Source organism: Lethenteron reissneri, chromosome 22 (assembly GCF_015708825.2).
Source record: "Lethenteron reissneri isolate LAM-NWPU_2019-01 chromosome 22, ASM1570882v1, whole genome shotgun sequence".
In the NCBI taxonomy this organism is placed as follows: domain Eukaryota; kingdom Metazoa; phylum Chordata; class Hyperoartia; order Petromyzontiformes; family Petromyzontidae; genus Lethenteron; species Lethenteron reissneri.
In genome coordinates, this window is record NC_083800.1 from 11,154,369 (window position 1) to 11,180,181 (window position 25,813).

The following is a 25,813-nucleotide window of genomic DNA, read 5'->3' on the forward strand; positions in this document are numbered from 1 at the left end:
GTGTGTATTGTCTATGTTTTTGTGTGTATGTATGTGTGTGTTTGTGTGTATGTGTATGTCTGTGTGTATGTATGTGTGTGTATGTGTTTGTGTGTATGTGTGTGTATGTATGTGTGTGTATGTGTTTGTATGTGTTTGTATGTTTACGCTCGCATTACACAAATGTGTTGCAGGTCTAAGGCGTTCCTCGCCCAGCATTGCCGCTTTCTTTTTTCAGTCGTTTACTGCCGTACGCACCCTGAAAGTCGTGTGTGTCTGCAGCAAGCGCGTGTATGTGTACCTATGGATGCGCGCGCGTGTGTTGTGTAGGGGGAACGGTAGTGTAGTGCTTAGCGTGCTGTCTGTGTCTGTGTGTGTGTGTCTGTGTGTGTGTGTCTGTGTGTGTGCGTGTGTGGTGTGTGGGGAGCGGTAGTGTAGTGGTTAGCGTGCTGTCTGTGTGTCTGTGTGTGTGTGTCTGTCTGTGTGTGTCTGCGTGTGTCTGTGTGTGTGTCTGTGCGTGTGTGGTGTGTGAGGAGCGGTGGGTGTAGTGGTTAACGCTACGCTGCGCTACAAACCCGGCGAACCGAGTTCCATTCCCGCTCACGGCCACCACCGGTGACGATTATTTGAACCTCCCCTAGGTCGACTCAGCCTCAAACGAGTAACTGGTGTGGCGTATTAACATCGCCACTGGGGAGACAAAGGCGGCCGTGCGTGAGTGGTGAGGGAGGGAGAGTCGTGAGGGAGGGAGAGTGCTGAGGGAGGGAGAGTGGTAAGGGAGGGAGAGTGGTGAGGGAGGGAGAGTGGTAAGGGAGGGAGAGTGGTGAGGGAGGGACTCAGCCGCAAAACGAGTAACTGGTGTGGCGTATTAACATCGCCACTGGGGAGACAAAGGCGGCCGGGCGTGGTGGATACAAGTCCCGGGCGAAGCCGGGTAGTACAGCTAGTTTCGATTTAAAGCTTTCGTGACTGCAGGGATTCATATTCTTGGGTTTTCTGTAAAGAGAATGGAAATAATAAAATAATTAAAATTAACCAATTAAATTCTCACGTTTCGATTGCAACACAATCAATCATCATCAGGTGTGAAAACCGCCACTTTTTTCAAAAAAATTCTTGCTGTGGTTTTCACACCTGATGATGATTGCTTGTGTTGCAATCGAAACATCGTGATAATTTATTTTATTTTATTATTTCCCTTCTACGTGACTTTACCGAAAGAACCAATAATACAATGGGGCAATGTTCAGAAAATCCCTCCACCTGTCCAGCTTGTGGATGGGCAGATCGCATGCAGTGGGGCAAAGCGTGGGTATTTCCCCCTCTAGTGGAGGCCCTTCCTTCTGCCAGCGGTGGCTTGGGCAAGCCATTGCAGGGCTGCGCCTTTACCCAATGCCCTAGACGAGTCGGTCCTTAGAACTGATTTTTTGTGTTTGGTTCGTTGTCCACTCCGCTCCAACTCTGATGAGCAGGCTTGGCTACGTACGGTGGGAAAGACGTTCACTCGAACATACAGACACTTTACCCCCCAACCCCTTATCAGTTGCCAAAGCTCGAGGTTGAACCTGGAGTGAAATAGTGTGAGCACTGCACGAGATTTAAAATTTAAAAAATATTATATTTACAGTATAAGCAAAGGTTTGTGATTTTAAAAAAAATACACTGGCTGTTAGAAATAGAATGGAGTAAAACAGACATCTTTTCAGTTGAATGAGCTAATAAACATTAAAAAAAATTAAGCTTTCGTGACTGCAGGGATTCATATTCTTGGTTCTTTCGGTAAAGTCACGTAAAAGGGAAATAAAAAATATATAAAACGTCGTGAGAATTTGATAGTTTTATTTTTATTATTTTATTATTTCCTTTCTACGTGACTTTACCGAAAGAACGAAGAATACTAATAAACATTAAGCACAAATTTATGTTTGGAGTGATAACCTCTGATCTGGCACCAGGGATTGTAGGACTGCTCCAAATGAGTGAACGGGGGGGGGGGTTCCCTATTATATTTGTAATTATTCACCAACACACACTTACTAATGTATCGATCTACTTAACCACACGATTATACAGACATATCTACACGAAACTGTGTAACAATTATGCACGTTACGTTATTGTTTCATAACTATATTAACCCTCACCAGCCTACCTCACCCCCCCTAATTGATCCTCCTGATGGTATCGCCCTCATTACCTCCTGAGATGCCCATTACATTGTAGGGGGAATTCACTTTAAAGTTCACGTGAACCTCAACTATCTCGAGTCCATCAGCCTGCTACGAACTTTCATTCGTCGAAGCAGGTAACCTCTGTAAGTTGGGTTTCAACTTGCGGAATCTTTTCATTGTCCCGGAGAAACCCGATGAGCTGAAAAGCGCTTTATTTATTTACAGCCGTCCATTCTGGGTCTCGAAAACAGTCGAGATTTGTTAAACAAATGCTGTTGGATTGCACCAATTGTTATTGTTGTTGTTATTATTGACAAGGGCACTGCATCTAAACTATGCCACCCCCTTCCCCCCACGTTGCTGGCAGCGGTGCAACAACAGCCGACGTTTCGGGAAACAGCGCCACTTAAATAGCACACGAAGGAGGAGGAGGATATCTTCCGAATAGCTGCTCTTCATTGACCCGGCGATGTTGAGAGGGTCATTGTCCGAAACGTCGCCCCCGCCACCCACGACCCGCACGGGATCCGGGTTCAACGTCTCCAATTGGCGGCGCGAACCGGACGCGGTTCGGCGCGTTGTTTGAATGTTGGCAGCTGCTGGCGGCAGTCCGCGCGTTGTTTATCGCGTCTCTTGTTTGTTGTTTATCGCGTCTTGTTTGTTTGTTTGTCTATCGGCCCTCGTGTCTCGGCTTAGTCGCCAGCGTCCTGCCCGGCGATGTCGGCTCGCTGGGCCGCGAAGCGAGAACGCGGCGACGCGGACGACGCCGCCGGGGCTGTGGGAGGCGCGGGGCCACCAGTGGAGACGAAGCGAAGACGCGGGGCCTCCTCCACCACCACCACCAACTCCACCACCACCACCACCAACTCCACCACCACCTCCACCAACTCCACCACCTCCACCACCCGCTCCTCCTCCACCACCCGCTCCTCCATGTCGTCTTGCGGCCTCGCAGCTGCCGGGGTAGCTCACACTCGCCCCCTCCCCCACCCTCCCCACCTTCCCCCCCATCATCATCTCCATCATCTCCAACGTCATCCCATTATCATCATCTCCAACGTCATTCCATCATCATCATTCCATCATCGTCATCCCATTATCATCATCTCCATCCCATCATCATCTCCGTCATCATCCCCATCATCCTCCCATCATCTTCTCCATCATCCCCATCGGCATCCCATTATCATCTCATCATCATCCCATTATCATCATCATCATCTCCATCCCATCGGCATCCCATCATCATCATCCCATTAGCATCATCCCATCATCTCCATCGTCACCCCGTCAATCATCCCATCATCATTCATCATCCCATCATCAATCATCATCCCATCATCATCTCATCATCAGCATCTCATCATGATCCCAACATCATTCTCCACGTTCCCCATTGCTGTTCGCGTTTTTGTTATTCGCCTGTTGCCGGATCCGTAACTCCTAATGCACGGAGCGTTGTAGACGAAACCAACAGTAACGAATCTTAAACACGTGGACTCATCTCCATACCTGTCAACCCATACGATTTACCCCGTAATCTTGTACAGAGAAATTGGGTTTTCAGTTCCATAAGGCGTGCAGCCGTTTCAATACGAGCAAAGAAAAAAAAGCTATAGTTTTTTTGTCTATTTGTGTTTCTCCCTTGTGATGGGACTTTATAGGATGAACGTTGATATTTATAAGGGCACGGGTTGTCCAATAAGGTCTGAATTGTTCTGTAATAAGGTAGGCAACTGATGAGGGGTTGGGAGGTATGCATCTGTATGAACTTTTTTCCCACCGTACGTAGCCAAGCCCGCTAATTGGAGGTGCTTCGCAGGGGGACAACAAACTAAACACATCAAAATCAGTTCTAAGGACCGACTCGTCTAGGGCTTACATAGCACGCGTTTGAGTGGCGCGTTGACAATGCATTGGGTAAAGGTGCAGCCCTGCAATGGCTTGCCCAGGCCACCGCTGGCAGAAGGGCCTCCACTCGAGGGGAAAATACCCACGCTTTGCCCCACCGCATGCGATCTGCCCATCCACAAGCTGGACAGGCGGAGGGATTTTCTGAACATTGCCCCATTGTTTCAGCCATTGCCCCGTGGGATTGAACAGAGCCGTCGACCTCTGTTGAAAGTTCAATTATTGTGCTTAACCTTTACTGCAGCCTTGCACTCCTTTGGATCTCAATCGTGAAACACATGTATAATGTTAATACGTAGAAAGCCGTCCCTTGGTGTGGACCAATCAGTTTCAAGGACAATGCATATATTATCATAGTATGTTTTTTGTTTACATTTTGACTGCAAGTATTGTGGTTAATACAGACATGAATCCTTGTAAAAAGGTTTCAGTTTTGTAGCCAGAAAAAAGGGGAAAACCCTATTATTAACATACATAGGGTTTGATGAAACAAAGTAGTTGTACTTACGTGCCCGTACTTAATTTTTGTTTCAATTATTAACTTTCTAAAATATGTGGCCACGTCTCGCACCTCCAGAAAGGTCATCTCACACCCCCATGGGGTTTGTGCATCCCAGGTTAAGAGCCACTGCATTATACCATGGCCGCGATCCTCACGTGTTAATAATCAAGGATGAAGTCCAAAGTCAAAAGGTCTTTATCTAGCAGGCAGTTTGCTCGATAAATGAGAGAGAAATACTTTTAAAATCACGGTCAGCGAATCGGTGACCTCCACTGCTTGGCGTATTAAACAGAATGGCTATGACTTAGAATCAATGTTTCTGCATCCTTGAGTACTATGAACTATACAAGTATTTTTTAAATTACTAGGTAAGGCCCACTGAGCGATATATTGCTCTTTTTTCAGAAGCGACCTGCCCACAAATTATAGCTCAACAACTTATAGCTCAACAAAGGGTGCAAAATTATAGCAGCCTAAAATACTCTAAACGCACGTTGATTTTACAATTCAAATCTCTACTTGAAAAAAATAATTAGGGTATGACTGCTTGTGTAACTTCACTCGTTGCTCGAGTCGCCCTCTTTCCACCCACAGTCCAAAACAAACAACGATTTGGGATTGGCAATGTAACACCCAACATGTGATCCTGTTTAGCCAGTTGCTGGGCTAATTTACAAGGGAATATATTTGGTGTGTGGACACAGCAGCAGCGGCAACAAGAACAGAGGACAATAAGTAATATTTTTAAAAACTTTTTAAAAAACACGCTTTAATAAAATGTACCGTACTCGTAATAGAAGAACTCCACGACTCCAGGAAATGGCCCCGAAGCTTGCCATAACTTAAGCGACCGTGGTGATTTACAGCCAACGTCAGTTGAGCTTGGACAATTAGACCCAAGCCGAAACATAACATATCAAAAATAATGTTTAAAAAAATATATATATTATTTTTAATGATAGAATATAGTATTGTCATCAGTATGACATAAGTATACCAAGTTTGCAGTCCATACCACATTGGGAAGTGGGTAATAATTGAGTTACAAGAGTTGAGGATACAACAACAGACAGAGTGAGTTAATAAAAAGCGCGTAATAATAAAAACTTCAATATTGCAGAGAACAGGGTCGTTAAGGAATATTGCACAACTAACGAGGTAATTAGCAGTCATTAACGAAACGCGCGCTAGCATACGTTCTATAATTCAGGTTGAGTATTACACATGTCCTGTACTCATTGGGTATCGTTTTCCATCAATGGGTCGTTTTCCACTTCGCCTTTAACGCCCTCTAAATCGTGTTCTTCCGAGGAACATAACGGCGCTAGGCACACTGGGGAAAAAACATTAACGTCCACATTATCGGTGGTCGAAGGGCGCATGCACATCGTGAATACGCTCGCACAGGGGGATGGACAATCTAGCATAGGGCGTTGCAGCCATGTCACGTGCTGCCAAATACCCGACGGCCACGTTAACAGCTAGGCTCAACAATAACAATACATGATAATAGGGTTTTCCCCTTTTTTCTGGTAACTAAACTGGTGTTAAGATGTTTAAACACCAAACTGAAACCTTTTACAAGGAATCATGTCTGCATTAACCACAATGCTTGTGGTTAGAATGCAAACAAAAAACATACTCTGATAATATATGCATTGTCCTTGAAACTGATGTACTCAGTACATAAAATTTGTGATCTGATCCCATCTGTGAAGGATGTGATCCCTGACATGCAATACCCCGGCGTCTACAAACTAAGCTGTGTCTGCAGCAGTAGTTACATTGGGGAAACTAAGCGACATGTCTCGGACTGTGTTCGTGAACATAAGGCAGATCTGAAACACGGTAGGACTAATACCTCAGCCGTGGCTGATCATTGTTTTAATGCGGTGGGCTCACACGAAATAGATTTTTCTAAGACGAAGGTACTCTGCAAACCCACTGGCTATCAGCAAAGATTAGTTCATGAAGCCATCCAGATATATAAACACAGACACAATTTCAACCGAGAAGATGGGTACAAACTAAGCAATAATTGGAAGAACGTCATTAACCAGGTTAAGTCATAACTGGCTGTGATGTGTAGTAGTTATTTTCGACTCTCTGGTGTTACATTAACAGGTTAAATGTCTCACTAACACAGCCACCGTTGCTCGTTTTCCTTGACGTGGCGGTGGCTCTACGCTCTTACATGGACATGCTAATCTCTCACAATACAAGGGCCACGTCCGCAGTTTTGTCATCGTGGAGGTAGCTCAGCTCTCCGATCTTACATTTACATGCAAATTTCTTCACTAGCCCCGCCCACTTCGCTTGTGACCCTTGGGCTACACCCATCTCAAACTTTTATAACAGGGGTCTCCAAACCCCGGGCCACGGACCGGTACCGGTCCGTGGCTTGTTTGGAATCGGGCCGCACAGCAGGAGGTGAGAGCGATGAGTCCGCGCGTGGCCCGTCCCAATTATTTTATTATTTACCACTTCCGTCCGCGCCTCTTTCCCGCACTGTGCACTTGTCTCAGTCACAGTTTTGGTAAGCCCACAAGCTCTAACCCCTAATAGCCAAAATGAGTCAAAAACAAACGTCGCTGGAGAGCTTCTTTGAAAAGGGGGAAAGACCCAATGATGACCCCCCCCCCCCCCCCCGGTCCGTGAAAAAATTGTCTTCCACGAAACCGGTCCCTGGTGCCAAAAAGGTTGTGGACCGCTGACTTATAACATCCTGCCTCAGCAGCTCTCTTGCTATTTTGTCACCTGATGACGATCGCTTGGGTTGCAATCGAAACGTCGTGATATTTTTCTTATTTTTTCTATCTACGTGGCTTTACCAAAAGACCCAAATAATATTAGTAACATTGCAGACCTCTGCAGCCTGTAACATGAATGTTTCTTTACACTCTAATTAGACCTGTTAATTACTATGTCTATTCAGCAGTCTCATCAATCATACTCATTTCCCCGTGTAGACCAAACATTAAATCCACCCATGTAAACTACACTTGCACACATATTAATGTCCTTCATATTCTCACGCATGTTAATGACACCACTTGTTTTGATTTCGCCTATGTTAATCAGTACTATAATTTTTAGACGTACATTAACGACGCTGAGATTAATCACGCCTGTTTAAACAACAGTCACATTAACGCCTAATATTAGCAATACCGTACGTCGTATATTTAAACTAACTACACATTCATCACTTAATGACAGTGGTGTTAACCACCCTCCTATTTACAACTCTTTACATTATACCGTACATGTAACCACAGTCCTATATTCCACACCCAGTAATCACACATTGATTAAACTCCCATTAAACATATGTAACACAATCAAGACACTTGTCACACAGATTAAAACGATAGTTACACTAATATTTTCCAGAACGTAATATGAATGTAGGAAAATAAATGATTGCATCATCTCATAAAATATCATTTTATATGAATTTACACTACACAAAGTGTTTACGTATGGTGTAACCGCCATGCATGTAAAATACCACAATACAATAATGCGACTCGCATATATGCTCTTAAATTCACGTGACGTTATTCTATTGTGATCTTCGCAAGCGCATTACAACGTTACAGTAGACTGTGATCGGGGGTTTGGTGTTGCAATTCCATGTGCTTCCTTCTCTGGCTCCACAGAAATACGTGCAACAACTCCGGGAGCAGCTGAGCCGAGAGGAGCGCGTGCACGAGGGCGTGTGCCGCCTGCTGTCGGCTTGCACGCAGCGCGAGCAGACGCTGCACGCTGCCCAGGCGCTGTTGGCGTGCAACGCGCGCATCCAGGTCTTCGGCGAGAAACTGCGCAAGGCGCAGGGTGCCGAGCTTGTCCGACGCGCGTCTCTCAGGTAACGGCCGTAACAGACCGCTAGTGAAGTTGCTTCAGGATTTACACCATTGGAACCTCATTTGCCAGTAGCAAAATATGATAATTGGTCTTTTACCCTTTTATCTGACAACAAAACTGACACCTTTTTTACAAGGAGTCATGTTTGCATAGACTGCTGCAGGTATTGCAGTCTATGCAAACATGACTCCTTGTAAAAAAGGTGTCAGTTTTGTTGTCAGATAAAAGGGTAAAAAAACAAATATCTTGCTTCAGGTTGTGGAGGTTGCCTCAGTTGGGAGTGCTGGAGTCGGTGCTGCTGGATGTCCTGGGGTTTGAGTCTTAGGTACCAAATGGAACAAACGGAAGTGCGCCCAATTGGCTAAATGCCTGCGTTAGAGCGGTCTTCTTCGTCGAGTCTCCTGTCCAACCTACGTGGTTTTTTCCCAGTATTCTGCACAGCACACCGCTTTTAGTGTTGGCATTGTCAAATTTTGAGGAGTGCATTGTGGTGCTGCATGGCATCTCAGAAGATGATCCGTGGTGTGCTTCTCCTGACACCACTGAGATCCTGCGCTTGATTCTGGAAAGCCACCTCTGATTAATCCTGATTACTAAATTATAGGGAGTTGATTGTTGTCTTCTTTGGGTTGTAACTACCAATAATACATGATGGATGGAATGTATGAACATGATGTGCCAGGCTAATGGCTGGTATCAAAGGTGAGCATGGATGTTTGTGTTCCCTCTAGTGCTGCAGATGATGATAACAAGGAGCGGTCAACTTGCAAGGCCAAAGTCTGTCTCTCAGGTTAAAATGCACATGTACTCTAATTTCGAATGGTAAATAGACTAAACATTTCATGAAGCATTCTTAGCAGGTACCAGAAAAAACCTAGAAAACTCTGTGCAAGGACTGCAAATAAATATGCTTTACTGAACATACATTGAAAATACTTTTACGTCGCGAAGTGCTCTACAGAGCTCCGATTAGCCCCTCCGATTATCATGGTTAGCTACGTACGGTGCGAAAGAAGTTCTACATGAATTTCGATTTAAAGCTTTCATGACTACAGGAATTCATATTATTGGTTATTTCGGTAAAGTCACGTAGAAGGGAAATGATAAAATAAATAAAATTAAACAATAAAATAAAATTCTCACGACGTTTCGGCCTCAATGCTAGAGGACGGCTGCTTGCGTTGTGGCCGAAACGTCGTGAGAATTTTATTTTATTTTGTTAAATTTTTATTATTTTATTATTTCCCTTCTATGTGACTTTACCGAAAGAACCAAGAATTAGTTCTACATACATGCATACATAGCTAAAAACAGAAATAAAATGTAAACAAATAAAAAATAATAAAAGCCCACAAACTAGTAACAGGAACACCTCACCAAAGAAACTAAACAACATGAATTAAAGATGCATATATGACGGAGTAATAAAGCCTTTAAGAACTGATGTGTCTCAAGCCGAGAGACTCAGCGGACAATATTTAGCGGAAGACAATTGATGTACCCATTTTGTATAACCTAGATTTAACACGGTTTTGTTGTACATTGATAACAGGGCTGAGTAATATTTGTCTGACTTTAGTTTGCAGTTAAAGATGCTTAATGTGTGGGAATGACAGATGTATAAACAACAGCCACTTCAATACATGGATATAACGTTGGACTCTGCTCACGCAGCGCGCTAACAGTGCCTCTCTCTTTCACAGACATTCGAATCCCACTCATGTGGAAGGACACGGATCATTTTCAGAACAAAGGAGGTTGGTAAACACATGCTTTTTGTGTTTAGTTTGTTGTCCTTCCCCTGCACCTATGATTCGGACAGTTTGCTACGTACGGTGCGAAAGAGGTTTAAAATCCATTTATACATATACACCAGCGTCATTTTTTTAAAACCATTAGTTATTAATAATTGTTATCTATCATATAATTGTATGCAAGTGCTGGTATTTTAAGTGGACAACATATGAAGTATTTTAAGGCAATGTTTAACAACTGAATGGATGCTTTGAGGCGATTAAGCATGAGAGGAGATGCGTTGTTTAGAGGTGTCAAGATCTGTTCCCTTCTCTATACGCTTGCTTTCAGAATTCCACAGATATGCTGTGTTCTGCCTGCTGAAGATGGACACGGAGGTTTTCGACACAAAGATGATCACCGTGGATCGCACAGTCACTGACGTCTTGTTCGACAGCGTGGCTGTGTTGTAAGTGTCCAGGCAGATTGCACTTTCTTTTGAACGTTTGTGCAGCAAAGTCAACTTGACGTCGGTCACCAAAGTTTGTAAGCTACAGGAAAAAGGTGTCCCTCCCAGTCATGTCATGAGTAAAGCAGGAAAATACCATTGTATTCCTCAAATTAAGAAACAAGATGCATGTTTCTTAGAGAAGATGAGAAATATATTTGCATTTAAATGTATTATGTATTGCATGATTTGGTAGTGAAGATTTGAAAAAATCTGTTCTTTTTTAATTCCAATAATTGTGGCTCCTACGGCAACCATGCAGTGGTTTACATTTTATGGATTAAATATATGCCTGACTTAGATTTGAACTTGCAATCTTCCAATTGTGTGAGTACTGTGTCAACAGTTTTAATAGATAATATTGACGTTTAATAATAGAGTTTTCCCCCTTTTTTTCTGGCAACAAAATTGAAACCTTTTTACAAGGAATCATGTGTGCATTAACCACAATACTTGTGGTCAAAATGCAAACAAAAAACACACTGAAAATATATGCATTGTCCTTGAAACTGATTGGTCCACACCAGAGACGTAACATGCAATTTAACCTTTAAAAAATAGTTGAAGTACTCCATTGCTAAGCACCTGTATCCCGCATCATAAAGCTTTCCAAATCCTATGTGTACGGTCACTCTTGCAAACCATGATGACATCTTTTATAGAACACTGCAAGATGAGAAATCTAAAGGCTAGTTGATAATCTCTTAAATACAATGGCTGCATAAACTAATTCGTTCAAATGTAAGTAACATTTTGTTGAACTCATAAGAAACTCGTATCTTTGTGGTGGTGGTGGTGGCGGTGATGGCAGCCCTGCTACGGAGCCGGGCTTTGAGTTGCAGCTGGAGGTGTACAGCTGCTGCCTGCTGGAGGACCTCTCCATGGCGAGCACCCCGCGCCGTCTCGCCAGCCGCCTCAGCTCCTCCGTGGGGCGTTCCACGGGCCAGCGCGTGCTGCGACAGCGCTCCCTGAGCGACTTGTCGAAGCCCGCTCCCCGTCAACCTCCAGTCAGGTGGCCCCACCGACTCCTACAGTAGCCTCGGGAATACAGAGCAAGGCTGACACGGTGGCGAGATGTTAAATACCTCTCCTGGTATACGGGAGGTTGTGGGTTCGTTCTTGACCCTGCTATACATTTCCACGTGATAAGCCACTTCGTTCAGCGATCATTTGTGGCCAGGTCGCTTCTGAAAAAGAGCTATACGGCTCAGTCGACCTTACCGGGTAAAATAAAAAATAGTTTCAGTTTTAACACGTACACCAGTGTTATTCACTAATGTTCAGAAGGCGGCCACTTTCGCTGATAAGACATCAGTGTGCGGGCCGCCACACATTTGAAACCATTGAGGTTTGACAGCATGGTGATGGTGGGGGGGGGGTGTTTTCTCATTTGTGTATTGTCGGGGGTGGCCGCACGTCGGGGGCCGCACTAAAGGCCACCAAAGGCCACCAGAGGCCACCAGAGGCCACCAGTGGCCCGCAGGCCTTAAAATGAAGAATGCTGATGTACATGTTTTTCAGCACAGTTTGCTTGAACCTAGTTTGCTGTGTGTGTTGTTGTCACCGACCACATGATGATTGATTTGGTGATGTGTTTGTTAATTTGAGTCTCGTGTGATTAAATGCACTTCTAAAACATTTCCAGTACCCGATGTGCTTCGTATATTAATATTTACCAATCGGAATGTGTACCAAAGCTGGATAATCTGTAAATTTGCTGAAATGTAACAATGAACGTGCCTAGGAATGTTTCTACAGTAGCGTAACCTTGAAAGTCACTTTTAAAAGTGGCTGAAGACGAACTAGCACATTTTACTGCTCTTAACTTCAATATACTGCTAAGATAAGGGCTTTTATAGAGTACTTGTTAAGCCTAGCATTGCATATGAGGGTTTGGTATAGCATTGAAGAAGTCAGGGGTATGATTTTTGTGCGTGTTAACCTTTGTAATATATGAACAAACTGTTGCTTAAATATGTATATGCATTGTTTCTGAAACATATATAACAATTGCCTGTGGTACATTTTTATATATATTCATAGAGCGCCTAAGTTCCACTTGCTGGCTCAGTGTGGCATTGACGCTGGAGCATGTTTATGATGGCTTCCGGACTCACGACCTCACGATCACGGGCAAAGGTTGGTTGCGGGTTGGCATAGTTTTAATGGCTTGACATTGGGACAGATGTCTAGTTCCATCGGCTTTCAATACAGTATTAATCATAGCTTTCATCCCGAAAAGCCTTGGTGAGTCTCAAGATCTTTTTTTTCAGGAGGATATTGCTCACTATGTTTGACTATTAACATGTGGAAGTGAGTTCCCAGAGAAAGCTCATCAATGCAAGGGGGGAACATTCACAGTCTGTGTAGGTAGGTCTAGGCATATTGTCCCGAACAGCATTGCCTATGAACTACACAGTAGGCATGTAACAGTGCATTGATGTGTTGAATAATATCTATTGTTATGCTCATGGTACACGCATTGAACAAATCTAAACAGACTTTGACTCTTTAACAACTTTTATTGCCGCCAGCAGCAACAGCACTGGAGGCGATTTCTATTCGAAATACACAGTCACCAGCAAACAAATGAAATATAAACGCTACAAATCCACGCGCTGTGGCGCTGCACGCACCGCGCACAACACGAAAGAAAAAGTCACGTGGCTGTGGCGGTCATCGCGCACGCCACGGTGACGAGCGAGAAATAATACAAACCAGTTGGTTAAAATTTGACAAAAAAGCATTCTTTAAATTTAAAAGTGACTCCTAATTGTGGAAATTCACCGTTTAATTACTGTGGTGAATCATTTCATGCTTACTAAAGACACACAGCTACAAATCACAGAAAGACGGATCTCCTTGTAGATATCAGGACATGTGGTGATGGTGATCTCACCCATGTGGTGACGGTGATCACCTGACTGTCTTTAACGCTGCATGTTTTAATTTTAAACCGAGTTGACCGAGTGAAGTCAGGCCAGGTTCGTATATGAAATGCTTGAGGAAGCTTGGTATAGTTGCACAGGGAGATGGTGACGCTTGATTTTTTTTTTTAATGCATGCAAATTTGCAATTCAGCTTCAAATGTGGATTTTCACAATATTTACATAAGGTATTTAGTATTCAGGGAATGTATGTATGTTGAACTTCTTTCGCAGCGTACGTAGCCAACCATGCTAATCGGAGGGGTGGGAGGCAAGTATTTGATGCACTCTTCTTATTAATCATGTATACTTCAGGATAATTAACGTGACCTTGAAGTGATGCTTCATAAATTCAAAAAGGTGGGACGACACGTATAGTTAGTTTTGAACAAACTTAACCGGCCTCTTACATCTCATTGGCCTTTTTGTCAAATACAAATGTACACACTCCTGTTAAGAATAACTTAAAAAATACAAGATTAAAAGTCATATGATGCCTATGTTATGCTGGACTGATGGTAGTGGGTCTAGTCATGTGGAACTGTGTTAATCTCCTTATTCATGGTTCATAGTATTGCATCTTCTTTGAGCCTATGAATAGCTCGACATTGCGAAACTCTTTTGGCTTTGTTTTTCTCACGTTCAATACAGAGGGATATTCATATTGGCTGCCACTCTACGGAAACATCTGCTGTCGCTTGGTCGCTCAGCCAGCTTGCATGACTGAGGACAGGATGACCGGGTTCCTTATCGTGCAGGTAAATGTGTAATTTTACCTTGTTTAACATTCGATCCAACGTCTTTTGAACTAGGAATAACCCTCATTGATATTTATCATAAAATGTTGTCAATTGTGCACTATGTATGTTTGGTACAGTGTCAAAGAAATATGAGGGTGTTTTAAGGTTGACCTACACCATTCGTACTCAGAAACTTAATTTACGATAATAGCAAGTGAATAAAATGTACTCTTATTTTTTTTTGTTATTCCCCTGTTGCACACATGCATTTTCTCCATTGGTGATGTAACACTTTGTTACCAGAAGCATTGACACATGTACGCCACCATTTCAGAACATGTTTTCCCATCCATAAATTCATTACCAACTCGCGTGCATTTGTAAACGTATGCACTGACTACGACTGGTATCGAAACAATTGTGTGTACCACTCAACAGCTAAGTATATTCTCAGTTGGTTTTGACAGTTTTAACTGGAAATATCACCATTATATTCTCACACACACACAGCACAATACACTGTTTGGAAACACCAGTACTGCTCCGCTCAGTTGTGAATTCGGAGTTCACAGAATCTTCCAATCGTACTCGACAAATGTGCTGTCATTTGTTTCTTTTATAATTAGCTACAATGACATATGCAGGTTAACCTTGAAGGTCCCCTTATACTACTTCAAACATTGCAATGCCCACGATTCATTGTTTATCTTACCAAAGAGGTGTAGCTGTTACCTTCAGATTATCGTACTTTCATGCAGGTGTTAGATATGCATGATTTTAATATTTTTCTAATTTTATACTCGATAGATGTACAACAGTGTTCTTCACTAATTTTCAGAGGGGGCCACTTTCGCCAATAAGACATCATCAGTGTGAGGGCCGCCATACATTTGAAACCAATTGGGTTTGACAGCATGATGATGGGGGGGGGGGGTTGTTTTCACATTTGTGTATTGTCGGGGGCCGCACTAAAGGCCACCAGGGGCCGCAAGTGGCCCACGGGCTTTGCAATGAACAATCACTGGCATACAGTGTGATAGACTAGATCCTATACCAGTATTAATCCACATTTGTTTTCGAAGGAAAAGTGTCACAGATTACAAATATTTGTTCATGGCGGATCAAAATTGTGAATTTTTGCTATATTTCTGTCAAATATTTGTGCGTGCCGGAGGAGACCAGGATAGAGAAACTTCACAGTGAATAGCACTTGAAACTAGGTGCAGATAGCCAATTACAGGTGGTAGTCTCACACACCTGATGTTACCATCGCTGCCTAATCTGTGCCACTAGTTTGCAGGGATGCACCACCAAACATTAGCTCGTAAGAGAGTGACTGGTTACCGCTAGCACCAAACTTAACAAGCTGAGATGACAAACAAGACGGTCCCCGAATTCAAGACAACTCTTTAGACCTTGGAATTGAATTGTGCAGTCAATGTAAAGCAACTTGCATGATTTTTCTTTGCTTCTGTGCCAAAGTTGTGCTCATGCAGCTCTTTTCACCATCGTGGCCTCAACAGAGAGGAGAAAAGCAAGATTGCAAGCTCTTCTGTGTGCTCGTAGAAGGCAAGCTGCTGTGTTTCACCACGCTAGAAAGCAAGGCCAAGGAACAGGAGCCAGTGTTCAGCATACCCATCAACAAGGTGACCGAGAGACACGGACACAGAGAGAGATGGTGGAAGACAACAACATTTTTTAAAACATTACTCTGCAGATTTGCAGGAAAAAAATGTGCCTTTCAGGTTCACCTATAACCCCCTCATCGAAGTCGTTTGTATGCCGCCACAGTGACTCATGCAGCCAGCTATGGCTGCAGGGTTTTGGTAGTACATGTTGTTTGTCGTTTATTGTGAAAATTCCGTCACAGTTCCTATGATCACTGTTTCATTGGTTTATTTTGGTGATTTCGAGATGTTTTGTGGTTTGGCCATGTTTGTTTGTTGTAGTACGGAGTAAGACTGATGGCCTTAATCTAAGTTGTCTTGTGGTTGTTGTTGTTGTTGTTTGACTTGCATCCCACTGGGATTTTTGCACACAGCGTTGGTGTACGGTGCTTTTTCAGCAATATTTTGCTGTCTTTTCTTGGATTTTCTGTTTGCACTTGGTCACATATTCACTTTAAGATGTTTTCTTGTTCATGTTTTTTGTTTGTTGCGGTTGCACCCGATTCAAGAGCCGAATGGCTCACAGAGCTATACCTAATAAATGAACTTGAACATCTGGAACAATGAGGCATATCCTGTAGTGTGCGTTGACGCACGTTTAGATCGGCGCGCATCGTCTTTGCCGCACAGGATACGAGGATGCGCTTGGTGGGTTGTGAGGATGGCGTGGATCGGCTTCAAGTGCGAAACATGGAGTCGGCACGGTGGCAGAGTCACACGCTGCGGGCACATCGCTCCCCAGACCTTCTGGCCTGGCTGGAGGCACTCCGCCAGCACGTTTGGGATCTCGGTAAGAACATCGAGTTAATCGTTTGTTCCACGTTGGAACATTTCCACATTTCCACTGGAAGCTATAATGTCAGGCCAGGCAACGACAAAACCTAGTGATTTACAGAGGGAATGATATAATCTTTAAACCATGTGTGACATCTTATTTCATGAAGCCTCAACTTTAGGTGTCAGTTAATGTTGATAATATCTTTCATCTCGTGCTTTTGGTGAAAAAAATATTTTAAAATATATTTTTAAAATATATATAAAAACATTTTTTGCAGTTTTACATCAAATTTGGCATAGAATTACTTTCAACCCAATACATTAATGTGGACACAAATATGCATACATTGGGCGTCGTCAGTTTACCTCTTGCACAGGTAATGCACACATTGACACAAGGCTTGTAAAGTTTTGAAACAGAGGTTGCCAACTCAGCCTTGATGGCTATTGGTAATGAATATCTTTCCATGTCAGCATTCTAGTTTCAATTATATGCATTTACTTCATGTTTATTTGATGTGGTAAAATGTTTTCCCTGCAAGGCTTGGCTGTGAATGATGATCCCTTTCTTTAATTCAATGAGCATGTTTTGTACAGAAGAGAAGCCATGTTCTGATGACCACATAGCAGGACGTGTGGCCTTGGCTGAGTGTGTACAGTTTTTTTTGTTTATTTGTGCTCCTATCAAAATAGTTTCTCAAGTTAAACCCTGTCAAAAAAATTACTCTGTTTACCTTTGTAAAATAAAAGTCATTTTGTATAAAGTGCTCTACGACAAAGTATCAGAGGTCGCAATCGGGTACCCGATACCCGTACCCTACCCGATACCTGGCTACCCATACCCGGCCGGATACGGGTAAGGGTACCCGTTTGCGACCCTGGTGCGGCCGGGTACGGGTAAGGAATCAAAACCCATTTACGACCTCTGCAAAGTATACACTGTGAAAACTCCAGGTTGTACCCATGCAGTGTGCTGTTTGCAAAACACTCATATTTGCATTGATGACATACATTTTCAACTTTCAATTGGTGTCATTCATGAGAATGTTGCAGTTGTTGGATTTACGAAGGCCTCTTCACACCGATGCCCATTTCCTTTGCAATTTATCGAACTTGCGAGCCCTGGTTGTTAAAATGCCACCCCAAAATAGCTCGTCACATTCTGCCGTCTCATCTCGGTTATGCAATTCTCCTCTGCCAATCATCTCGTCGGTCAACCCATGCATGGCACCTGGGCCTGTCTCGTGACCTCATGCCAGCAAGCTTTCGATGCTTCACATGGCCTTGAAGTGTACATATCCTGGTACAAGCGCCATGGTGACGTCACCGCCACTTGGTGGCGATGGCGGTTGTAATTCTCCTTGGCTTGTGCTGTTCCAGACAATTGGAAGCAGTGCTGTAACAAGGTCATGGCAATTGAAGAGCTGTTGCCCAGGGCAGCTAATCTGCAGTCAAAGCCAGGATCATCTCTTTATCATGACATGGGTAAGTTGGATGTGTGCCTAAATGATTAAATTACACAAATAATTTATCTGACTGGAAATTTTTGAAGATGGTAACAGTAAGATGTAACTTTTAACATTTTTATATATGCTGTGTGTCAATTTTACAGTTTTATTTTTACAAACCAGTAAAAAATCTTGAGTTCTGACTGAGAGGGCCTACTTATATATATGGTATTACATAGGTAGTGATTTGGTTTTGGTTTAGAGGTAACATATTTTCATGCAACCCGTGTTGAAGATTGACGTGAAAAGACAGATTATGGTGGCGCAGTTAAAAATTTACATCGAAGTGCTACTAAGGCAAACTGGCACCTATGAACATTGTAAAAGCAACAGTACATTCCAAATTGGGCTCACAAGATCTGTTGTTGTTTTAGTGGAAAAATCATTAACCTCAATTTCTTTTCTTCTGCATAAAGGCTTGCAACAATAATAGGTCAAATCTTGACTTAAAGCTTTCATGACTGCAGGAATTCATATTCTTTGGGTCTTTCGGTAAAGTCATGTAGATAGGTTCAACATTTATAAAAATAATAAACAAAAAATCATGACGTTTCGATCGCAACACAAGCAACCGTCTTAAGGTGGAAAAAAGGGGGGGGGAACTCATAAAGGCAATCTGTTTTTAAAGGTTTAAGATGGGCGTAGCCCAAGTGTCAGAACAAAGTCGTTGTCGTATCCTCAAATCTTGTAACTAAATTTTTACCCACTTCCCAATGTGGTATCGACTGCAAACTTGGTATACTTATGTCATACTGATCACAATACTATATTCTATCATTAAAAAATGTAAACGATCTTTTTACACGTTTTCTATGAACTCACTCTGTTGTTATCGTATCCTCAAATCTTGTAACTCAATTTTAACCCACTTCCCAATGTGATATCGACTCCAAACTTGGTATACTTATGTCATGCTGATGACAATACTATATTCTATCAAAAAAAAATTAAAAGAGTATTTTTAAACCTTCTTGGTTCTTTCGGTAAAGTCACGTAGAAGGGAAATAATAAAAATAAAACATAATAAAATACAATTCTCACGACGTTTCGGCCACAACGCAAGCAGCCGTCCTCAGGTGAAGAACAGGTCTGTCGGAAAGACAGCGTCATTTAGACGCATTCAGACGCTGTCTTTTCGACAGACCTGTTCTTCATCTGAGGACGGCTGCTTGCGTTGTGGCCGAAACGTCGTGAGAATTGTATTTTATTATGTTTTATTTTTATTATTTTATTATTTCCCTTCTACGTGACTTTACAAAAGAACCAAGAAGATGAATCGCTGCAGTCACGAAAGCTTTAAATCGAAGTATTTTTAAACATTTATTTTTATATGTTATGTTTCGGCTTGGGTCTATTTGTCTATGCCCCAACTGATGTTGGCTGTAAATCACCACGATCCCTTACATTATGGCAAGCCTCCGGGGCCACTTCCTGGAGTCGTGGAGTTCTGCCATTACTCGTACGATACATTTCATTAAAGCGTGTTTTAAAAAAAGTATTTTAAATATTAGTTATTCCACCTGAAGACGGTTGCTTGTGTTGCGATCAAAACGTCGTGGGTTTTTGTTTATTATTTTTTTTATTAATTATGAACCTATCTATGTGACTTTACCGAAAGACCCAAAGAATAATAATAATAAGTAAATTCTGCAGACTGCATCTTTAGATATCTGTTGATAATGATGATAATACCTTTTAAAGCATAATTTTCGAGGTAGGGTTGGTGTTTATGCAAATGTGTATGAAGCATTAACATCCATTATCAGCCCACTGCTGGATGAAGGCTTCCCCGTGCTGTGTCGATTGTAGGGGTGTGTTTGACCATGCTTCATCATGCTGGTCGGTGTGGATCAGTGGAGTGCAGGACCGATTCAGATATCGCTTGTCACTAATGTTAGCTGTGCCCAGGAATTGAACTCTGGTGGTTACTTCGTTCAGAGCACAGCGTGCGAACCGCCGCACGACTGCTCTACCCCAAGGTGGCCAGTAGATGGTGGTAATTGTGTTTATGACCTGCCTGCTTGCATTTTTTTTAAGCATTATGTGCTGTTGTGTGTCAGCTAACAATACAATCTATCGACAAACTGACGATAGATATATTTAAAAAGTCGTGAGATAAAACTTAATACGTGCCAGCTCATTTGAAGGGTTACTGTGAATATTTAACATGTGGAATAAATAAGGGTATCACATAATAAACCAAAATATTACATCTTGACTTAAAGCTTTCGTGACTGCAGGAATTCATATTCTTTCGGGTCTTTCGGTAAAGCCACGTAGATAGAAAAATAATAATAATGTGGGCACACACGAAATAGATCTTTCCAAGACGAAGGTACTCTGCAAACCCACTGGCTATCAGCAAAGATTCGTTCATGAAGCCATCCAGATATATCAACACAGACAATTTCAACCGAGAAGATGGATACAAACTGAGCAATCATTGGAAGGACGTTAGTAACCAGTTTAAGTCATAACTGGCTGTGATGTTTCTATCCTACCTGCCGATGTAAGCAGTTATTTTCGACTCTCTGAGTTACATTACCAGGTTAATGTCTTTACATTAACAGGCTAAATGTCTCACTAACACAGCCACCGTTGCTCGTTTTCCTCGATGTGGCAGTGGTTTTGGTGTTGTTCGTTTTTCTTACATTGACATGCTAATCTCTCACAATACAATGGTCACCTCCACAGCTTTGTCGTCGTGGAGGTAGCTCAGCTCTCCGATCTTACATTGACATGCAAATTTCATCTCTAGCCCCGCCCACTTCACTCATGACCCTTGGGCTACGCTCATCTCAAACCTTTATAACATCCTGCCTCAGCAGCTCTCCCGCTATTGTTTCACCTGATGACGATTGCTTGTGTTGTGATCGAAACATTGTGATATTTTTTTAAATTATTATTTTTCTATCTATGTGGCTTTACCGAAAGACCCAAAGAATACAAAATATTACAATTTGTATAGAGCAAAAGCTCTGTTGTCTGGCATTCATGAGGAATGGAGGGTGCCGGCTAATCAAGTATGCCGGTTATCTGAGAGTAATACTTATGGTTCACCAAATTTTCCAAGTACGTAAAACCTTTCAAGAAAAAAACAAACTAAGCCTACATTTTAACTATGATTAAATAAATAATAAACTCTTAATGAGGTACTCAGCAGTCCGTTGTAGAGCATTCTAAGTTGATTGTAGAGAAGCAGTGGGCCGTTTATAGTACAGACTACAGTAGGTACAGGATTGTATGTACAGACTGCTGCTAGCGCCACCACTCGGCAGCGTCCTGAAGCTTCCGTAAACAACGGGTCAATGATAAGTGCAAGGCTGTCATGAAGGAAGATTTATACTGGTAGGAACCTCCTGGTTACACCAGCCCACAGGGGATTATTGTGTCCGTCCGTCGTGCAGGGAGGGGCTGGGTGGGGAGGGCTGGGTGGGGAGGGGCTGGGTGGGGAGGGTGGGAGGGGTTGGGCTGGGTTGGGAGGGGCTGGTCACCCCATGGTGCGCTTATAAAACTCAACGTTTAACCTAATCACGCCGGCTTGTGCCCGCCCTCACAGTCGGGCATATTTGCGGAATACACCACGTCGCCGTTGACCCTGGCCATTGACCGAGCAACCCAACGTTCCTACCAGCTCCCTCCGCAGGAATGTGTTTTACACTTGTTTAAACACAATGTCAAACAAAATTTGGGTAAGACCTTGAAAATGTGCACGAAAGTAGAATTCACGAATGTGGATGCCATATTAATAAGGGGTTAGGTTCCCGTGTTCGACTGAACATACCTAGAAAATGTAAATGTTTCATAACATTAATCCTGTACTGTACATATAAATAACATTCATATGCTTGATTAAAGTTTACAATAATACAAATAGATAATGCAAATAAGACAACAAAATAGAGTCAATAAAGTAAAACATATCAATAAATGATCTTGAAAATGTTTAAGTTGTATTTTCCTTGGATGATGATGGTGGTGATGTTGGAGAGGAAGTTAAAGTGATTACTACTTTTTGAGCTAAACTCATCACTTTCTTCTGCCTTTTTCCTCTGGCTCTCACTTCCTCCACTCACTCGACGCTTAGACCCCATGATCGAGATGAAATAAGAACACCACAAATAAGGGAACAAAACAGCACAAAAGGCAACGGCACTTGAACAGTAAAAACTTCGGGCACGTGAATCACGGCGCAGTTGACGCCACAATGGCTTGGGTGCGCACACTGGGGCCACGATCCACTGCTGTACTACACAGGTTACCCCTCCCCATGATGCGATATTCCCAAACAAAAACTCGCATACGAGCATTAAATCTCGAATAATCGAATTTTGCGAAAGAAAAATCCGCGAATGAAGAGGTTTTACTGTATTCTGAAAAAAGTCTTAATCCTCGGTGACTCATTCCTGCATGACTAAAACTGCTTCATTGTGTATTTATTATGTGCCCCAATTAAATTCCGCTTCATCTTTATTCACAGCCATCGACTCTCCAAGCAAAAACATTTCCCTGCCGCCAACCGATAGAGCCCAGCAGCCCGCCGATATGCCAAGTGCCTGTGGCAGCCTCGCCACCGTGCGGTGTGCGGGGACGGAGCCGACGCTCGCCGCGTCGCCCGGCGGCTCGGGCGACGCGGCCGACGCGAACGAGCCGGGAAGAGGACGGCGCAGCAGCGGAATCGCGCGTCCCTTCGGGCAGGAGCGTGGAGAAGCGCCCCGCCATCGGCGGGGAGCGGCGGATGTCCCTGGACGGAAAGCTGGCGGCGCTCAAGCAGCGAATACTGCAATGGCCCACGGCCGGAACCCCACGCAAGATCCGGACGGCTGGCGGCCCCAGTGAGCGGCGTGTGGCCGCAGTGGCGGGAATGGGAAGGCCGCCTCTTCCCCCGCGACGCTGCACACTCCAAAAGTGACGTGTAGAATAGCAGCGGGAGGCGAGGTTAAGGAGCCGAAAGGTGGACAGGTGCATACGTCTTGTGCTTGGGGATTAAACGTCGTGTGATTTAGAGTTGGGGAGTCCCTCATCGTTTCGTCGTGGAGGGGTTAGTGCTGGAGTAAGGGCTAGATTAAGGCTGTAGGCTTAAGTCGGAGAACAGCGTTGCCAGATCTGTAGAATAAAAGCTTCGCAACGAATGGAATTCACACCTCAAGATGTAATGAAAAATAATTTAAAATGTGATTTTTTTTGTTACAAATGATGAGAGTAACAACGATACAACAGTTTACATCCAGCTCAAGGAGAGTACGTGGGCTCTGGCGGCTGGCAGTTAATTGCAAATGTGATGCAATGAAGCCCAATGACCAAGTTTACCAACAGTTATATAAAAAATATATATCTTAACTTGTCCAACTCAATCTCTGAATGTGTCGGATGACTGACAGTCAAGAAAACCACCCTTCACAGATCATTCAGGAGTGCTGTTCCGTGTTTGGTTAGATGATTAATTCCAGAAGTAATTAGCTGGTGTCACCGTTCGAGGTAATTCCTTAATGTGATACAATGCTCTGTTGACTGCAGGAGTTCTGGAAAAAACATGGTTCGTTGCTTCATAAGACCATAATAGGGCATTTGGGATATAACTGGTGATTAGAACATGAAATGTAGCATGTAAACAGAAAATTACGTTTATTTTTGGTGCTAGTCGCTTAAAATCTGCAGCAGATGTCAATTGCTTTACTAATGAGAGAGCCGTTTGGTGTTTTTCTGACTTTTTATCTGGAAAGATTTGCAGGGTGCTAACGGTTGATGTAATCTACGTTCAACTGCTGTGCTTGTGAACATTTTGGTAATGTTATCAGTGATGGTGATGATGAAACTACTGTTTTTGGTACTTGACGATTGCTTATTTTATTTCAAAGTTGTCTTCTTTGTAGCGTGCCAACTACTGAATGAACAATTACTGGATTGCAGGCGATGCCTGTACATTTTCCATTGTTCGTACCTTTAATTTGCAGTGGAAGTTTTATCGTTCATAGCATTTAGATTTTGAGTGTGTTGGGTTTAAAATAGACCTCAGTTTTGTTGTGGTTATTTGTAGATTCAGAAAATGGTACATTTTGTCAGATGACGTAAGAGTAACTACTGTAAACGCGTTTCAGTGCTGATACGAAGCAGTGTGGCCCAGTGCTATTTCTTTAGCGGCTCTTAAGGACAGGAGTGGAAATGTAACATTTCCCAGATGGCGGAAGGGTAGTCCAAAAGGACACCCACTGACTATTACATTTGCAAAAAAGTGGTACGTAATTTATCGACTTACAAGATGATGGGCTGCATTGATCTCTTCCTGAGATATGAACTCACAAACCTCCCAAATGTGAATCGAATTAACTACAGCCAAGTAACCTGGCTGGATTAAAAGTGCCGGTGAGTGTGAAGTTGAATATAACTGTGTGTTACACTACTTGCGATGTAATATTGTTTCCCTGACTTTCAAGTGGAACTGCAAGTCGACAGTTAATGTAACGCATGCCTCTTGACATTTCCCACAAATCCCCAATGCTGAGCTTTTGTTACCAATAAAATGACTGCGCTGGGAATAAAGTTTATGACGCATTTTTCAAGAGTGAGCAACGAGCGGAAAATTGCTACATTCAAGGCACTGTGCTAGACATTGTGTGTGTGTGGGGAGCGGTAGTGTAGCGGTTAGCGCGCTGCGCCACGAACCTGGCCACCCGAGTTCGATTCCCGATTACGGCCAATACCACCGGTGACGATTATCTGAGCCGGTTCTGGGACTCCCCTCCGTCGGCTCGGCCTCAAATGAGTGCCTGGTGCGGTGTGTAGTAAACATCGCCACTGGGGAGACAAAGGCGGCCGGGCGTGGTGTTGGCCGTGCCCGCCTTCATAGGTGCAACTCGCTAACAGCACTTGCCCCAACAGTCTGTTAGAAGCTATACGGGGAATCTTTGTCTTGTATACTCGTGTGGCTAAGTAAATATTCTTCGACAAGTAATTGGTTTATTCTTAATCCGGGTTTTGCTTGTTGAGCTAAACCCATTGATCGTGCCAATGAACTTCTCTGTGGGAGAGGTGGGGGGGCACCACGCGACCCCCTCCTCCACTGCGATTACTCAGCACTCGTCGCACACACGAAGTTGCTCCTTGCCACAGAGGAAGCCCACGACATCACCTCGCAAGGCCTCGTCAAGGAGCGTGAACCGTCGGTCACGCGAGCTCCGGTGGTCATCCCTCGCAGCAGCAGCAGCATATTTATATTTTGGCTGCTCGCCGTCGAACAAAGACGGCGGTCAACCGGCGCATCGCGCGGCGCTTTGAGATGCGCTTCTGCGGCCGTCTGGAACGCTCCTTTCTTCCGATATCAGGAAGTCACGGGAGAGCCGTGCACTTCTAAATCATCCAGATTGAAAACTCGTTTCTTACAAACTACTGTGTCGTAGTATTTGTTGTCCTAACCCCCGCACATCCGATTTAGCGCGGTTGGCTACGTACGGTGTGAAAGAAGTTTAACATACAGGACATAAGGGACATTTTACTTACCCAGTCTGACCGAAAACACAATTAT

General features: G+C 43.4%; 1 protein-coding gene across 1 annotated transcript; it reads left to right on the forward strand.

The window, feature by feature from the left end:
* Positions 1-2,183: 2,183 nt before the first annotated feature.
* On the forward strand, positions 2,184-24,815 carry RTKN2 (rhotekin 2). The gene is given in 15 exon segments (XM_061556559.1): positions 2,184-2,284; positions 2,847-3,113; positions 8,226-8,431; positions 9,162-9,220; positions 10,134-10,187; positions 10,516-10,633; positions 11,484-11,684; positions 12,716-12,743; positions 12,745-12,811; positions 14,251-14,357; positions 15,863-15,985; positions 16,637-16,796; positions 18,164-18,268; positions 22,772-22,983; positions 22,985-24,815. Coding segments are annotated over 14 exon segments (1,905 nt in total). The 5' UTR covers positions 2,184-2,284; positions 2,847-2,867; the 3' UTR covers positions 23,204-24,815.
* The last annotated feature ends 998 nt before the right edge of the window (positions 24,816-25,813 follow it).